This window comes from Nestor notabilis, unplaced genomic scaffold (assembly GCF_000696875.1).
Source record: "Nestor notabilis isolate BGI_N333 unplaced genomic scaffold, ASM69687v1 scaffold4523, whole genome shotgun sequence".
Taxonomy (NCBI): domain Eukaryota; kingdom Metazoa; phylum Chordata; class Aves; order Psittaciformes; family Psittacidae; genus Nestor; species Nestor notabilis.
The window spans coordinates 27,418-45,883 of NW_009921361.1; the positions used below are offsets into that span (position 1 = coordinate 27,418).

Here is an 18,466-nt window from a genome sequence, read left to right on the forward strand (position 1 = left end):
ACATTTTTTGCCATTTTTGTCATGCTGTGTCAGCTTCTCTGTGGATGGCTTGTTTTTGTCATCTGCAAATTCGGCAACTGAGTTCTAGCTGCCCAGCTTGCATTTTTAGTGAGATGTGAAAGACCTTTCAGATCGAGTTTCTGTTTTTAAAGCTACTGGCAAGAACCTCTATGTTACGAATTCCCTATATTTGATTTGGAATCATGGATTATTTTTAACAAATAATCAATCTTAACTGTTCAAGTACTGACCTTTAGAGCATGTGTCTAATATTGAAATAAATCTTTTGTTGTTTCATGATGTGCTGGCAAGAAGCAAGGCCAGGAGTCACTTTTTTCCTCCAGTTAGTCTGTTGGGCGCTCTGTGACTTTCTTGGGGAAAATTCACTATATGAGTAACTCTCTTTTACTGGCTTTCCTAATTGTCTTTTGGGTGAGTAGAGTAGCAAGACCTCATTGCCACTTAATTATTTTTGTGGTGTTTTACAGTTGCAGTGGAGCAGTTAGCTCCATGGATGTTAGTAACAGTTTTGACCATCTCTTAACCATCACTGCATTCACTACTCTGTGTGCTACTCACTCATATGGTAGCTAGAGACGTAGTGAAAACACTGATCTTTTTCGAGTCACTTAGATGTGTTGCATTACTCAAAAAAAAATCCTGGTGCTGATTCAAATGCATATACCTGGGTTTTTGGTTTGGGGTGTTGGTTTTTTTTTTTTTATTTCAAATCCATAACTGTATTGTCATCTTGTCTATCTCTGTGAGCTGAGGCTTTTGTCTTGTTTGTTGCATGTTGTCTCAATTGAATGCCAAGGTCTTTGGGCTAGTAGATTTCTATTTTTACACAGCATGATGTGATCTCCAAACTGAAATAAGCCTATGAGGTTTGGCGTAGTAGAAATTATTAATGTTACTGAATTATGCATTATTGTTAGCATTAATGTTGCAAAGGATCTGAGAGTGAATAGAGCTAGGAAGGAATTAGAGGGAGAAAACATGAGTGACAGAGAGACCAAGGAATCTTACTGAAAACATTTCTCCTTAGGAGGCAAATTAGTTTGGTATGCCTACTGCCAGACAATTCTGTTCATTTTTATGTACTTAATGACCTAAAAGAGTAGAGGGATTTTGGAAAAGAGCAGCAAAAGTAATCAGGTAATTGTAGTAGATGAATGAGCAAAAGGTTAGAAGTGGTGGAGGGAGGGGCACAAACCTACGTATAGCTTGAATATGTAAACAGCACAGGGGAAAATAACTGAGTTTTAAACTGAGTTTTAAACACGAAACTCATGTTTGAAATCTAGAAGAGCTGCCTTAGTGAGAACTGAGAGTATACCACACTCATTGAGGACTTAACATAAATAGTTTTAAAACTATTCAATGGGGCTGATAAATACATTAATTCTTACCACAGCGCTTTGACAATGGTCAGCAGAATGTCTTGAAAGTCAGGAAACTGAGGCTTGTATTTTCCCAGTGTCCTGCTTTGCACAGGAGGCCTGACTCAAGTAGGGGTACATCACTGCTGGGCTTAAAAATCTTAAGTCTCCATTCCAATTCCAACTAGAGCACGAAGAATGTTTTAGTTTGGAGAGGGAGGGGACACACTGCAGGAGAAACTTGAAAACTGGCTTTGGCAAAGGATGCCATGGGAAACAAAAATATAACATATGTTCTAGTGGTAGGTGTAGGTGTCCCATGACAAGTAATTCAGTGTCAGCAGAGATTGAACTCTGTGCTTCTGTAGTGTTATTTCATAGCTAAGCCATGGACTTTGGAGGAAACATTGGCATTTGTTAGGCAAATGCACTGTATCTGGCTTGTTCAGACAAGCCACTGTGTAGAAAACCAGTTAAGTTTATTGAAGGCTTAAATGCTATTATAAGAAGTGTTTTCATGTGATTGTAAAAACTAAGATGAGGAGACATGCTGTGAATACAAATAAGGAAATTATTGTCTTGTTGAGTGGCTTTTAGGAAAAATAAAGAAATGTTACCTTGAAGCTGAAAGAAGTAGCATGTGAAACAGTGAAGCAAATTATACTGCCCAGTTCTGATTTCTTGTATCAGTAATTTACTTGTAGCAGATTAGGTAATATCAACAGGTAATGGCATGGAGCTCCTCACAGCTCCCCTGTGATTCCTTAAGGTCCACAACACCCTTTTCAGGTGGAGTTATGCTAGTGCTTTGTTATGCCTATTCCAAACAAAAGAAAAGTGAAAGACCAACACAGAACAAGGGCATGTGCCTTCTTCTCTGTCTTATCCTCTTTTCCATCCTCTCAGGTTTATGCTTTCTTGGAAGTTACCTTGAGCAGTTTTCTGCCATCATGTACCTCTATTCAAGAACCTTGAGATCTATTCTGAAATCTTATCTTGCCCATCTGAAGAGTTAACAAGAAAAATAAGAATTCTGTCTCCCAGGGTTATGTTTCTTAACCAAAACAGCATACTATACAGCATCTGTGTAATGTGCATCATCCTGCATTCTGTCACAGCATAATCACAGAATCAACAATGTATTGCAACATGCTAATCCTATTTTAAAGTGGGTAGAAAAGGACTCTGGTTATATTGTAGTGGCAATCATGTTATCATCTTGCTGATTATCACTGATTTTGATGGTTATCTTTGCTATAAGCAATAGCACAGAACAAGAGAGGCAAGTGTAGCAGTCATGTCTCTTGGCATACAGCAAAATGGAAGAAAAAGCAAGATACAAAATCTTTAAACTGGTGCCATATGCAGAACAAAATGGGTCTGTGATCCCCCCTAGAATATCCCAACTTCTTCTTTGTGACATGTTCACACTGAAGTGCAGAGAAAATGATATGTCATGACATTGGTATGTGGAAGGCCATGCCTGTTTATTTTTAGGCACCTAAACACTGGCAGGCACTTCTGGCTTAACCTTTATCTGTTGCTTGGCATTCTGAGGGCTGTAAAATTTGCAGCAGTATTATTGCTGTATTTGAAGTATTCTTTGAATGTTTGATGATTGGCTTATGTATGTAAAAACGAAAGGCACCCATTTACCAAGGTAGTATTAGTGGTAGCCGGTGTAGTCAGTGCTGCTACTTCCAGAGGCAAGTAAAACCCTTAAGCACTCATTTGAGTGGGAGTTATGAGTATAAACCTCATTGTATCACTGAGAGTACTGGTTGAGCAGTAAGTGAAAAGTAGTAGTAGTACATACAGGTGTTGCCTCCCATTCAACAAAGAAGAAAATAAAAAAAAGAGCTGCTCAAATGGTGTCATGAGTGTCTGTCAGCCTGTGCTGCAAAGAAAATGGGTTGTTTTCCCTTCCTTTGCTTCTCTGCTGTTTAGGGAGTGCTTCATATATGGCTGGAGCTATTGTATCTGACCTGCTCTTGTCTTGAGGAAGGAGTAAATAACACTGCTTGTAACACTTGGAAATAACACTCGTTCTGTGCTGTAAATTAATGTAATTGGGGCACATATCTAACCTGTTTGAAGACAAAGTTAAAAACAAGGAGCGTGAGATTTCAGAATCACAGAATGGCTGAGTTAGATGGGACCTCTGGAGGTCATCTGGTCCAACCCCCCTGCTCAAGCAGGGCTACCTTGAGCCAGTTGCCCAGGACTGTGCCCAGATGGCTTTTGAGTATCTCCAGCAATGGAGACTCCAGAACCTCTCTGGACAGTCTTTGACAGTGCCCTGTCACCCTTGTAGTAAAAATGTGTTTTCTGATGGCTAAAGGGAACCTCCTGTTTGAGCCTACTACCTCTGGTCCTGTCACTGAGCAGAGCCTGGCACCATCTTCTTTGCACCTTCCCTCAGGGGAATTGGTAAGATTCCCCTGAGCCACCTATTTTCCAGGCTGAACAGTCGCAGCTCTCTCAGCCTTTCCTTACAGGAGAGATGCTCCAGTCCCTCAATACTCTTTGTGGCCCTTCATTGGACTCTCCAGGATTCTATGTCCTGCTCATCCTAGCAGTGGACTCGGCACTGCAGGTGCGGCCTCACCGGTGATGAGTAGAGGGGAAGGATCACCTCCCTCGACCTGCTGGCAACACTCCTCCTAATGCAGTCTAAGATGCCATCATCCTTCTTTGAGGGAAGGGCACACTGCTGGCTCATCTTCAGCTTGGTGTACACCAGGATCCCCAGGTCCTTTTCTGACAAGCTGTCTTCCAGCTGGGTGGTCCTCAGCATATATTAGTGTATGGAGATTAAAGTGAAAGAGTAATAAGGGGGCTTCTTTGATAGGGTCAGTTCTACTTCAACACATAAAACATCACTGCATTATTTAATTTCCACTCTGTGCTTGAAACTTACCAATTACAGAAGCTAATTTTCATCTTATCTGAACCCCTAATGGCTAATCTTGTGGATGGGGGAGGCTGAACAGTCGCAGCTCTCTCAGCCTTTCCTTACAGGAGAGATGCTCCAGTCCCTCAATACTCTTTGTGGCCCTTCATTGGACTCTCCAGGATTCTATGTCCTGCTCATCCTAGCAGTGGACTCGGCACTGCAGGTGCGGCCTCACCGGTGATGAGTAGAGGGGAAGGATCACCTCCCTCGACCTGCTGGCAACACTTCTTCTAGTGAAGCCTGGGATACCATTTGCTGCCTTTGCAGCAAGGGCACACTGCTGGCTCATGTTCAACTTCGTGTCCACCAGGACACCCGGGCGTTTCCTAAGGAAAGGAAGTTTCTAGGGAAAGGCAGTTGCATTTGTACTGGAACAGAAGAGCCCTGAATTTCTACCCGAAGAGATAGTAGGCAGGTTGCTGAGCTCTTCAAGCTATCTGAACAATTTAGGCAAGGAATTTTTTAAAAATTGAGACACACAGGTGTTGCATTCACTGTTTCCATAAATGTGCTAAGAAGAGAAAACCTGAAATGTAAAGAATAAACCCCTCAAACATAAAAAGAAGTGTACATTTGACTGGCATGCTCATACGGGAAATTCCATTTAAGCATAAGGAAAAGCAAGATTTTTACTACAGGAGTGGTCCAAGACTGGAACAGGTTTTCAGAGAAGTTATGGAGTCTCTGACTTTATAGATATTCAAAAGCTGATTGGACATAACCATCAGCAACCTGCCTTAGCTGATCGTCGTCTGAGCAGGGCATTGGGCATGTAGTCCATGGAGGTCATGTAGATCTCCAGAGGTGCTGTCTGCCCTCAGCTGTTCTCAGTTTTTTAAAAGTATGTAGAGAGAAAATTGCAAGGACATCTTCACAGAATCTAGTGCTTTAAAAGAACTAAATAATAGATTGACATTAAAAAGAATAAGAGAAATCTTGCCAGACTGCTAGTTTATTTCGGTAAATTCCCCATAGCCTTTTAACAAAAAGAGTTTCTATATCATGTATTTTGACTCCTGTAAGTGCAATCTGTTGTCAGTCTTTGTTTTACTTTCATTAGTTAAACTTGTAGAAGTTTAATAAATATGATACTTCATCCATGGCTTCACAGGACATGGCAATGTTTATTCATTCATGTACTCTAACGCACCATGTTACTTCTTTCAATTTCTTTCTGTTTAATCAGTTTTACTCTATTTTTCCAGTCCTGTAGATGGCTGAAGAAGAGTCACATAAATATTTTCATTTATGCTGATTTCACTATACATATACTTAGCACTTTGTACATGTCCTAATTCTGCAAATATATATTTAAGGGAATTGAATGTTAAAAGAGGCCACCAAAACCTGTCTTGACTTTTTGGTTGAGGGCAAGTGTTACCTTATGAGATTGACCCATCACTTTTGGAGACATACCATCAGCACTTCCATTTGAAGACCTTTTCACTGTTCCAGTGACCATTGTAAGCAACCACAGAAAAAATGTGAAAAATTCAACTGATATATGAGTAAATACATTGTAAAGCTAAAATTCATGGGGTATGAACCTCTATAAATGAGAGGCTATTGGCTTTCCGAAGTGAGTGTTATCTCCTCCTCTTCCCCCCAGTTTTAAATCCCAGACAGTGCTAAAAAGTATTTGCAGTGGACACTCCAGTGACACTCTTGCCTAGCATGAGCTCACTTTTGTTCAGTAAGGTTGGAGGATGTTTTGAGGCTTTGTGACTTGTGAGGGTGCTAAAGGATGCAATGGGTTTGGAGACTAAAGGGGCAAGCACAGGAAGGGCAGCTAATTTTTCTAAGACATCACTCCCAGCAAATGGAGAGCACAAATCCTGTTTTAGATAAGGTGTTGAACTACAGCTATAGATCGTTTTAAACTGTTACTACCTGAGGACTGAGTGTAGTAATAAAAATCCTTTCCCCTTACCTCTCTGTAGAAGGGATCTCATTTGTTGCTCTTTCATTCTCTGCAATAGCTTAGTCTAATGGTGTTGCTGAGGCAGTAAGGAGCAGGCATTTTGAAACTAATCCTTGCTTTGGGCTTTACTCCTCTGCTGTCTCTTTGGTGGGTTATTCCACCTTGATGCTTCAGTTTCCTTTTTGAAAAAGGCTGATATTTCTATCATGGAGTGTTGTAGGTTTACTGGTTGGCACGTGCTATTCTCAGAGTGTGGAGCTGAATGAAAAAAATGATGACATTGATTGTATTTGCACAGAAAGGTCACAGTCATAGTCATGCTATCAGGAATGTTTTCTGATTTCTTTTTACATGTGACTGTATAAGCTTAGTCTAATAGAGTATGGGTTTTAAAATACTGTGGTAATTAATTTAAAAATAATTTGTACTATAAAATGAAGGCTTTTCTTCTTGTTTGTTAACTTCTATGGTGAACAGCTAAGCACAGAGGCATGACTTTCCTATTTTATTATTATTACTGTTTTTACTGTGACCACTAATCAACCTAAATTATACTTTAACGTTCATGTCCATGCAGTGGGCCTGATTTATCATGGCTTGCACAGCTCTGTATCTGTGCACAGTGAGTAAAAGAATGCTGCTGATTTTGTTTGATAGAGTTTTTAGTTTTTAGTCCTACAAAAATTTAGCTGTGTAAGCAAGTAGCATGGCTACAGGTCTAGTAAAAGCTGGACATAACATTCATAATATTATTTGCAGATAAACCTGAACTATAACTTCTGTTGTTATTTTTGCCTAGGAACTGTGAGGATGTGTTATCAGCTGAAGACTGTGAAATGTTATACCAGTTTGTTTATACCACACACCGTCCACTTGCAGTAGCAGCTGGGGAATTCCTTTATAAAAGGTATCTGCCTGCTTGCGTGCCTACTTGTTGCATATTCTCATTTGTTTCAGAAGAAAGGTGGGTTTATTTCGGAGGGACATTAAGCATTTGTTTTTCTGCTGGAAGTGTGTACCGTGAGGATAGCAGATGTGTTTTCTTCTGCTGAATCAGAAGAGCAATGCTGTCTGGGGGTAATTGCTTGTTTGCCTGCACAGCCCTGCCACAATAAGCATGAGAAAAGTTGCAAGACTAACACAGAGAATATGAAACAACTGATTGATCCACAGATGCCATGCAATGTTGAGAGTGTACCTCCTTTCTTTCTACTTTCTTTTCCTGTTGCTTTGCTACTTACAAGCTAATTCATCACCTGGCATCTGCTGGTTTTCCATAGCTTTGGTGATTAATCACAAAAATGGCCTCCTCTTCTCCCTTTGGAAGTTGCCTTATACATTGTAAAGGTTTTGAATAATGAGAGATGCAGCAGATTAAAAAGCCCTCCCAATTTTCTGTCAGGTTAATGAAGTACAGGGTTTATCTTCCCCAGGAGTAACTCTTATAAATGGGTTTCTTATAACAATGGTTGCATGAAGTGAATGGAGTTGGCATGCTAAAATGAGAAGAAATAAATATTCTGTCTCTGTGGCTGAGAGAAATAATTTTGCCTTACAAAGAGGAATGAAAATAAAAATATTTTGGCAAGATTTTTGTGGGGAAAAATTCAGAAATAATAATAATTTGTGTTTTCATACATGCAGAATCTCCTCTGAGTTGTCTCTTCCTATCTGGCTGAATTGCTGACATTCTGGGGTTTGTGGAGCCAAGTCCAACAGAAAGACAAATGAAGACTTATCTATTTTGATGAGTCTTCTCTCACGTCTCCTAGTCTTACTTAGTCTCTTGTGTTGGTCCTAATATTCTATCAGAAATCAGGTGTTTTTCCCCTCAGAACACTGCTGCTTTTTGCCATTGCAGTGAGTGCCCTGGTAACTCCTTTTTCTACTCAGCTTGCCAGTGCAGTGTGGACACTTTGACCCTGTAAACCTCATCCTGTTCTCATATGTCCAGTTCTTCTCTCCAGCGCTTCTGCCAGTATAGAAATGTTCATTCTAGTGTGCTTGAGATGTTAGGCTCAGTCTCCTTTCCCTGATCATATTGCTGAAAGTTTTAGTATGAATGCTTATGCTTATCCCCACCCCCCACCCACCCCCTGCCTTGGTTTGCATGAAATCTCCTCAATGTCTTCATTTTTAACTTAGGTTAGTTACTTAGCTGGCATAAATTATACCAGCAGAAACACCTTCTGAAAGTGTAAGCCTGTATTGACATTGAGTAGTGTGGTCCTGCTCTTAAATCCAAGCCGTTTGGGCCTTACGTTAATCTGCAGGGATGGCCTTCCTGTATTTATCTTGGGATGAACATTTTTCGTAAGCAGTATAGTCACACTAATTTTGAATAAAGAGGGAAATGGAAATTCAAGTGTCAAATTCATGCTTCAGACAGAAGAGGGAGAACAGTTTTTCCACTGTATTTGTAAAGTTGAGTAGATTTCCTCTTACAAATACAAAATACTGTGCTTTCTTTAAGAAGTTTCAGTTCCAAGATGTACCATGATATGAATAATGGTTGGGTAGTAATATCTCTACTCTGTTGTTAATGTTTAAATTCAGCCTAGAGCAAGCCCTTTTCCAAGCATGAGCAAATGCCTACCTCATTATATGTTCAGCTCTATGGAATCTGCATCTGTTGTCCAGAAAGCTGGCAGGGTACCTGTGAAATTGTCAGAAATAATCTCTGCATCCACAGGGACAGCAGATCTCTCATAATGGAAAACAATCTAATCTCTTTTCCTTTCATCTGATAAAAGTCTAATGTGATTTGGAGTTATAAAGTAGACATTTAGAAGAAATACAGTCCTTGGGATCTTGACAGAATTAGTGTTACGTTGGCAAATGAGTAGAAGGAGAATGTGGCAGAACCAGACTGACTTCATTCTGTATTGGCAGGTTGCTTAGTCATGAGGGAGATGAAGAAGTTCAGCCCAAAGGAGGAGGGAAGTTTGGGGCAAGTACTGACCAGTTGAAAAGATTAATACGTTTTTTCCTGGACAGTAAGGTGAGGACAGCAGTCCCTGCAGTAAGCCTTTTAAATCCAGTGTTGAATGTTAAATCAAGTATTGGCTCCTTTTGAAAGCTATTTCTGGTGGTGAGCTCTGAAATGTTTGGTGTTTGGGATGTTTTCGCTCTCTAGGATGAGTTTTTAATGAAGACATTTCTGTTCTGTTGTATTAAAACTAATTTACAACTATGCTAATGGAGAGAATCAGTGCTTCAAGTAGCTTCTGAAAACAACCTGATGGACTAATGCCACTGAGTGAGGGTTTTTGATATGTGTCTGTGTCTTTCTGCAGGCAGATATGGGTAGCTGTACCATCACTCTATGCTAAGAACTGCATAGTTTTACTGAGAGTTGTATCAGCGTAAGTGCTGTACTGCACTATTTGGCGTTTGCTGTGGTGCAGACCTCTGGCCAAAGTGTCTCAGACATAGCAGTTTTGACTCTTTCAGAAAGAATTTCACAGACATTGCTTAAAACATTGACTCGTATCTAGTCCCAAGATTTAGATTCTAGTCCCAAGAGTTTTAGTTGTGATCAACAATATAAAAGCAATACACAAGCTAGTTTTAAAGAGATTACTTAAATTGCAAAGTAAAGATATCCTAAAAAGAGGAAAGAGAAACATTTTTCCCTACTTTTTTTCTCTGCTTTTCTGCTTTGATCAGATTAAAGACATGGTGTTTAAATGTTGATTAGCCTCAAACTGAATATGTTGGAATACCGTGTGTGAATATATGTGTGAATGACAAAGCTTTGTAATTGGAAAAAAGGAGAGGAACATAGGAAGCTCTATTTCTTTTAATTACGTGTTTGCTTCTGTAAGCTTGTGTTTTTAATCCTTAGCTACACAAACATGTTGCATACCTCATAGACAGCGTGTGGGACTGGGCAGGCAAATTCCTGAAGGACTGGGAGTGCATGACCACCCTTCTATTAAAAAACTCTGAAGAAGGTGGAGAAGGTGGGTAAGCAAAGAGCTTAGTTTTATCTGAATGAATCTCTTGATACTGTTTGTTTGAACTTTGCCTTCAGCTAGTTTAGGATCATTCCATATTACAGTACCTTTGATCCCAAATACTGGTCCCCAAGGGCCACAAAGCAGACGTAACTCAATGCACTGCCAATATGATATTTGTATCAACATACTTGTTTTATTCAGTGTTCTGTATTTATGTAATGCTTGTTTAGAAACTTTGCAAGAATAATTGCAGAATTAAGCCATAATGCTTATGTAACATTTATTTTTTCTGTTTGTCTAAAACTTAAGAATCTAAAAATATTAATTGATTGAAGTGCAGTAGCTGTTGGGTTATTGTTCATGCCTGAGAAGAAAATGCGTAATATGTTGAGTTCATTGACAGCTAACACTCTAGAGGATTAGGGTTTTTTAGAATTATTTTAAAGTGAACTTTAATAAAACTTTACAGTCCCTTCCAACCCAAACCATTCTATGGTTCTGTGAGTAGTTGTGGTAGTAGAACTGGAGGTGGTTGTGTGACTGAAATCAAAGTTTGTAGACCCAGTGAGTTAAAGCATTTTTGTACCCAAAGCAGCAGGTTTGTCCTAAATGAGTTAGTAGTCAGTAGGAGTAGGCCTTGTTAAAACTGCCTGGTTTAGCCCAGCTGCCCTAAAATGATTAGCCATTATAGGATTAATTGGTTTTGTGTTCAGTAAATGTAGAAAATAATTTTCTTCAAATTAAATCCAACATTCTCTAGGTATTTATTTGGCAACACTTCATCTTTCTTTCTGTAGTGTCCTTCCACAGTTGCTCAGATAAATGAGTAGGTTTCACATTAACTATTGCTGCATCTTCAATTTTCTTTTGTGTGATGCTGAAAGGAAACTGATTTACTTACAGAACTGAGTGATGCCCATGAAAGTGCCCTCATTGAAATTATCCTCGCAACGGTTAGAGAAGCAGCTGAAGGTCATCCTCCAGTGGGCAGAGGTGCAGCCAAAAAAGTCAGTACATCTTAGTCTTATTTATTGTCCTGTAATCACATTCTCTTTGCCTTATGTGCTTTGCCAGATAGCGTGTTCCTAGCGGTAGATATACGTTAGGAAATAAAATGGCTTGTTGTATGAAACCGCAGTGTTTTTTGACCTCTACATCTTATCAGTCAAAGGAGATGGGCATTAGAGGAACGCCAGTGGAAGCATGTTACTGACAAATGCTGAACATTTTATCTGTGAGATATAGCTGTTCAACAACTTGCGTCTAATTTATGGTTAACAAAAAATAAAAATCATCTGGTTGTCTCCATGGAAAAGTATCTTTATCTTAGCTTGATACGCTTTAGACAAAGGCATGTGAGTAAACCTTGGGTTACATATAAAATGCCACTCAAGTCTAAGAGATTTTATAATTGAAACAAAATGCTTTATCTGCAGATTCTTTCAGTAAAAGAGAAGAAAATACAATTGGAAGATTGTAGCAAAATTACTGAACACTTTATTATGGTGCTTCCTCAGCTCTTGGCAAAGGTAACTAACAGCTGCTCTGTGAATGCATGTTAAATATTTCATTAAAATTCCTGCAATGTACTCATATCCTGTTTTTTCTCTGCAGTATTCAACAGATGCACAAAAAGTGGCAAATCTTCTGCAGATTCCCCAGTATTATGATTTAGATGTTTACAGTACGGGACATCTAGAGAAGGTGAATAGGAATTGGGGTAGTTGCTTCATGTGGAATGTACTAAATTTCCGTGACAATGTACAGAGTTCAGTGGGACCTGGAACAAGTTCATCTCATACCTTGAGGAAAGTGGTCTTATGAGGGACTGCAAAGAAAAGCCTTAGTTCTTGTCAGTTCTGATATACTGTGACTGGCCCTGGTGGGTAATGATTTGTGGTTTCACGTGGTAGGCCCAGCCCTGGGTTTTTCATTGCTGGGTATAGAGAGGGTGGGTAATGCCATGTGCCTGAGCTGTTGTCTCCCAGGAGTTTACAACAGAAAAGGTTTCATTCTCCTTGAAGACTGACTACCAGCTGCTGGGGAATGATAGTAACTGAAAGATAAGAATAGAGATAAGTATATCTGCTGATGGGAAAGGGATGGTCAGAAATGGGTAGATGAAATCCTTGAAATAGCTTAATGTATTCTTAAGCAGGGATGTTTACAGGGAGGTAATGTTAGGCGAACATTCCTAGGTTAATTTCAGCACAAAATGTTAACTGGAGGAGAGTCAGCAGAATGGCAGAAGTTACCTCCTCTCACTAAGAGTGAAGATCCCAGTTGCTAACATGATCTGAAACATTTTCTGTCTTCTGATGCTGAGGGAACCAACTTCCATAGTTTGGAGACACACCTCTCCTTTGGAAGGGCATTTTTTATTCCCTGCCTTTGTCTTTATGTAGTATCAAAGGTGTACTGCTAAAGTAGAACTTAAAGCAGTTGCTTCATTCTTTAGGAAGATCCAGAGACAATAATAACTAAAAAGAACTATAAACCCAGAAAAAAAGTTGCATCCTTTAATCCTGCCCCTCTGCTTCTTAGATGGGCATTTATTTTAGGTTGGCTATATGACCTATGGACTTATGTGGGCCTAGTGAAGTGTATATAAAGCATAGTGGATTTTTGTACAATTTACCTATAATATCCCTTTTATCACCTGCAGCATTTGGATGCTTTGCTGAAAGAGGTGAAAGACATTGTGGCCAAACACTCTGACATATCTGTCCTTGAGGCTTCCTCCAGGACTTACTATGTCCTCTGCAGTAAGGAGATTGCCATCTATAGCCAGGTGGATCATGCCCGAACTCAGCTGATAGATGAGTTGATGGGACAGCTTAACCAGCTACTAGATGGCTTCTGGCAAAAGGTGAGTGTGACTCACTGTGGAGGTAAACAGACTGTTTCCCTACGAAAAAATAAGACAAAAATATTAAGGGGGATGTGGAGCTATTCTTTGCCTACTGTTTCTGCTTGGGGGGAGCAGAGCTTCCCAAGATGAGTTTGTGCCTCTGAAAAGACTGTTTACATTTTAATGAAGCAGCTGTATTTTGGCAGGAATAGAGTGGGGAAAGTAATAATCGAAGTAGTCCACACCAGCAACAGGGCATTTTATGTCTTCTGGCAGGTTTTTATGGAATACCAGGATATTGTAAAATGTGTCAAGCCAAAAAATCCCATAACCACAGATCGGATTTATTTTGATGGTCTTAAATACATGTCTGTGTCAGTGTGGAAGAATGTGTGCTTATAAGAAACAAGATAAGTGCTAGACCAGATATTGTGGACCTAAGCTCCACAGTTGCACCATAGTTGTTCTGCTACCAGGCCAAAGATACTATGTGCAAGATCAGCTAATAAGTGCTGTGGATCTATAGGTGATGAAACTGTTCCCAAAAAAGGTATAGTTCTGTACTACTATATATTTATCTACACACAAGATGTCCTTTGTGCTGCCACTTTGGCTGTAGAGATAGTTTTAGGGTGGAAAAAAAAGCAACCCAGTGCTCTCTAATGGTATAAGCAGATTGTATAGCTTTGGGGTCTTTGAAATAACGACCTTCCCCTTGAAGGAGGACTACAGAGTCTCCCTCAAAGTTTTTCATTAGTTCTAAAAAGCAGAAACAGCTGGTAGTGATATGAATAGCTTGGTGGCTGAACTGAACAACAGAACCCTGCAGCTGATCTGATCAACTGTGCCGTCGTGAACAGGTGTCATGCCATGGTATGAGTGTTAACACTGACAGGTTTTTATTGGACACTGGGATATTGTAAAATGTGTCAAGCCAAAAAATCCCCTAACCTCAGATTAGATTTATTTTGCTGGTCTTAAATAGGTATCTATGTCAATGTGGGAGAATGTGTGCTTATAAGACACAAGATAAGTGCTAGACCAGGGATTCTTCAACTCCTTCGTAGTGTGATCCATATCTAAATAAAGAGATTTTCTCCTGGAACCCCTCCCTTCTAATTCCTGGTTGCATATACCATCTCCCATACTCATGTAGTATACTTGTGGAAACTACTGCAATTGCATCTATGGGAAAGTATTTAATATATTTTTAGCTATCTTTGAATGTGATCTGGCAGCTGGAAGCAAGGAGAGTCAGCACCATGTGAACAGTTAGCTCTCCAGAGATCTTTAACAACTGTGTGAGGGACCAGGAATGGCCTGTGAGTCTGAGGGTTAGCACTTCTGTGTTAGCCTAATGGCTAGTTTGCCCTCTGCGTTAGCAGTACTGTAGGCTAGGGAGGCTGCTGTGGGTTTATTAATGTCAGCAATGTTTCCTTATACAGAATTTCTGTGCAGTCAAAGTGCTGGTTTCTTTTTACTGTAGGGGAAGGTACGAGTAGTATTGTTAAAGGTGAAGGGACTGGGGAGGGCTGGAGGAGAGTAATTCGAACTTGTGGATTGGTTGGGAAGAGAATATAGCAGTTGCCTTGCCCCACACTGGCTAATTCCTTTCTCTTTCCCAAACTTTCATAATTTAGGAAGAAGGATTTTGTACGGATGCAGGAGAAATTTCCCGGATGCACTCTGTTTTGAGAAGAGTAGCAGCTTTTCATAAGTGAGATATTTATTTGCACAATTTACTTTCCCATATCCTGAAGTATCAACCTAACAGATGCAAAATGAGAATTGCTCTTGTTTGTTGGGTTTAATAAGATTTTTACAAGAGAATGAAAATGATCCCTGTAAGAAGTGCTGCAAGGTTTAGTTTCTTCTCAACAGAACTGTACTCTTGGGTATGGAATTCTTTTTGGATTCATTACTGAGGTTTGAGCATCAGCCCTAATGTGGCTTGAGAAGTGTGTGTTACAGAGTTGGGACCTTCGAGTGGACACCAAAGATCCTCTCTGTGGTGCTTCCCTCCTAGCTGGATGCTTTTGCGCCACTACCTTACTGTCAACACTGGTGGTCAGTCTGAAGGGGGTGTTGTGAATAGTCTTTTTTTCACAGCAGATGTTATCTGCTTTGGTTTAGTTTATTCGGTCTTCTGTTGAAAGATGGATTTCTCAAAAGCTTGGCTCTCCAGGGATTGTTCACCAAGTAAATTATCATCCAAGAAAGTAGAAGGTAGGGGAATTTGTCCTCCTTCTCAGACTTTACCTACCCTGTGTGCTAGGGCTGCTCTGGTTTTGCAAAGAGAAGTCTAATGCTGAGCTGCAAACACTCAAGAGTGTTAGAAACAGTCTTTTAAAGTGGGGTGAGGAAGTTGTTCTTTAGACCCTTTTGGGCACTTAGAGCGTGTGGGTAGAGTATAGGAAAAGGAACAGAGCTCAAGCTTCTTTTTCCTCTCCTCATGACACTGCAGTTTTGTGGTAGGAATGCAGACTGTAAAGCTATGGACTAAAGGTTGCAGTGTTAGATTGTGAAAAACAATTTCATTTTTACCCCCCCCCCCCCTTATTAATTAGTTGTTTAATGTTATTGCTGTACATCGGATAAAGACAAAAATAGGATACATTTAACCTGTTTGCTCAGGTGAGATTTTGTTTCTTGCTTAGTGTATCATTATAATTTCTTTTTCACTTGCAGTGCACATGATCTCACCAAGTGGAATCTGTATGACAAGACTTTAAGGTTGCTGCTGTTTGAAATGGCACATGGGCGTTTGCCTGCTCTGGTCAGTTGTTAACATTTAACACTGAAGGAGCTTTTTCTTGTTGAAAGCGGGAAAATCAGGAAATACTAAATAATCTTATATATCAATGTTCTATGAGGCAGAAAGATACTGTTTCCATTTCTCAATCTGGGGAAATGAGGCCGTCTTTGGTATAAAGTTACTTGACTTGGTAAATTCATGCCATAGATTCATTTATTTTGGAGATTATCCAGAACTATGGTAATCATCTGACATCTGGGCTGATCCTTTGCCATGCTCAGTACTTCCCATGATTGCACAGTCTTGCTCTCAGTACACATGAAATTGTAGATTGCATGTAACCAGAAACAGGAATACTTTGGACCTATTGCTTGAATATTGACTCTTGATGAAGGTGGTTTGTAATTACCAGCTGTCTCAACTGCAGCCTTTTGGTTGTCTGATTGCCTCACATCAAATATTGGCTATGCCAAGATGGAGGTGTATATCCTGGGATTACAAGGTGAAGTACTCCCGCAGCCATGACTGTTAATCAGCACCTGTTTTGAAGCGACAAAAAGGTTATTTGGGAAGGGGTAAAATTCAGTTGAGTAGAGAGAGCCTGCAGCAAGTACGTAGAGGTGGACTCCTTTAGATGGGGCATTGGAGCACCGAAGTTTGGCTTCTGCTCCAAATTGCCCTCTGGAGGAGTCAACCTTTCATCAAAGACTGCAGAGAAATCCTGAGAAGCTAAGCTAAAGTTAGCCTCTGTGAACACTCTTTTTGGTACATGGTTAATTTCCACTGAACTCATCAAAATGTCAAGAGTTCTGCAGAAGCAGCACCTTAGTAATGAAGGTTCTCAGGAGGCAATGTTTGCTTGTATGTAAACTCATTAAATTTGAGTGACTAAATACTTTATAGTGCAGAAACGGTTGTGCAAGCAGCATGCAGAATGTCAGGCTTGAACGCTTTGTTTAGTCCTAAGCTTTTTGCTGTTGAGTTTCATGTTCAAAGGTTCATGTAAATAAAGGACATGTGTTTTTATTTGCAGCTTATCCTGCCAGCTCTCCAGTGCACGTATTTTTCTCTCTTGTGGCAACTAGCTGCAGTTTCAGAAAATTCTCCCAAGGTCGGTTGCTCCATGTAATTTTGAATCCCAGAGTTGTGACTCTAAAAGTTTAAGTTGCTTTTCTGTTCTCAGATTGCCAGAAAAAACCTGAGTGTCATAGCTTTCTAAGAAGTTAATTTCTGTGTTTTCTTGAGGAAACCAAGTTGAACTGAGGCAATTTCTGTCTGTCTTGCCCTCTTTTTTTTAATAAGTGTTTATGCTTTTTCAGTCTGCAAGAAAATAAGTGAATAGTGGATCAACTCTATTTTTACTGCAAAACATGTGCATTGAATTCCTGAGGCTTGATGGAGATAAGGAACTTGTTTCACTGCCAAATAGTTTGTTGTTTTCTTGTTTTAAGCAACAAAGAATATTCAGTGAAACCTCCAGGAAATCTGTTGCTTTGTTTTGTCCTTATTTTCTTGTTTTACTTATGTATTTCTGGCAGAAAGCTTGAGGAAAGTGGCAGTTTTCTCATCAACTGTTTACTTTCTTAATTGGTTTTACAAAATGCGAAGCTCTGGCAGGTATTTTAGAAAACAGTCTAGTTTAAGACACTACAGAGCAAAACTCCTTTATGCTTTGGTTCCCGTGTGGATGTGTGCTTGTGCCGCTCCTCTTCATGGTCATTTCTGACTACACTGACTGCTGCCGCTTCTGTTATTCCATGCCCTTCCCCTGGTGCTCTCTCCTGCGTGTGCAGAACAGGACGCTGACACGGACATTTGTTAGCTGGGAGGTTGCCCGTTTGGTGACTGATTCACTGTCTATTCCCGTCCCATTCCATTCCTGTGTGGATGTCCGCATCTCTCACTGCTCTCGTATGTTCTGCCTTTCAGTCCAGACATGGTTAGCTTAACTGATAATGGGGCAGCATATTTTTTAATTTGACCTTTCATATGGTAGCAGATTTTGATTGGAAGCACAATGTTACGGCCCACTCTGCAGGGCCAAATCTGGATGTTGGCAGAGAGAGAAGTTCCAAGAGCAAAAAAGAACATTTCCTGGACAGCAGCTCTAGGACTGTTTCTTCCTCCCCCTCCACCCCCAAGAGTGTTAAGGCAATGTTTTGCTTCCCCCTCTCCTGCTTTGCAGCATGCCCTGGGATGGATCCCGTTCCTTGCAAATGTTCAGTTGCATAGCACAAAATCCAGCCCTTCTGTAAGGGCATTACTCTTCTATTCACTGCTCAAAGCTAAGTGCATTGTGACAGCTGGGACCTGCTGAAGGATCAGAGTATTTTCTGTGGCTGTGGGCAAATAGCCTCTCTTGCTGGATTCATCTTAACAGATAGAGGTGTCTAAGTTTTTGAGTGCCAAAGGTAGCAGCGTAGTTAAACTGCATTCCCTCTATAGTCAATAGGAGGGAGAAGAGCAACTCCAGAGGGCAGTACATGTTGCAGATTAGGTGGGGTGGAGCAGAGTTTTCATGACTACTTCCATCTCTAAAGTGGAAGTCATTATTACTGCATCATAAGGATAAACTGGAATGAGTAAGGGAACAAGAGAACATATGCTATTAAAGCTGCCCATCCTACAGATGGAGAAAG

The 18,466-nt window shown here is 40.2% G+C and overlaps 1 protein-coding gene across 1 annotated transcript in view; it reads left to right on the plus strand.

Annotated features, from left to right (window-relative positions):
- Positions 1–18,466, plus strand: part of LOC104403074 (cohesin subunit SA-2-like) — a 57,332-nt gene that overhangs the window by 26,700 nt on the left and 12,166 nt on the right. The window contains exons 13-22 of the mRNA XM_010011108.1: positions 7,059–7,166; positions 9,152–9,260; positions 10,107–10,224; positions 11,125–11,228; positions 11,658–11,750; positions 11,836–11,925; positions 12,887–13,090; positions 14,713–14,789; positions 15,761–15,848; positions 16,861–16,938. Of these exons, the coding sequence (XP_010009410.1) occupies positions 7,059–7,166; positions 9,152–9,260; positions 10,107–10,224; positions 11,125–11,228; positions 11,658–11,750; positions 11,836–11,925; positions 12,887–13,090; positions 14,713–14,789; positions 15,761–15,848; positions 16,861–16,938 (1,069 nt within the window). The remainder of the gene's footprint in view (positions 1–7,058; positions 7,167–9,151; positions 9,261–10,106; positions 10,225–11,124; positions 11,229–11,657; positions 11,751–11,835; positions 11,926–12,886; positions 13,091–14,712; positions 14,790–15,760; positions 15,849–16,860; positions 16,939–18,466) is intronic.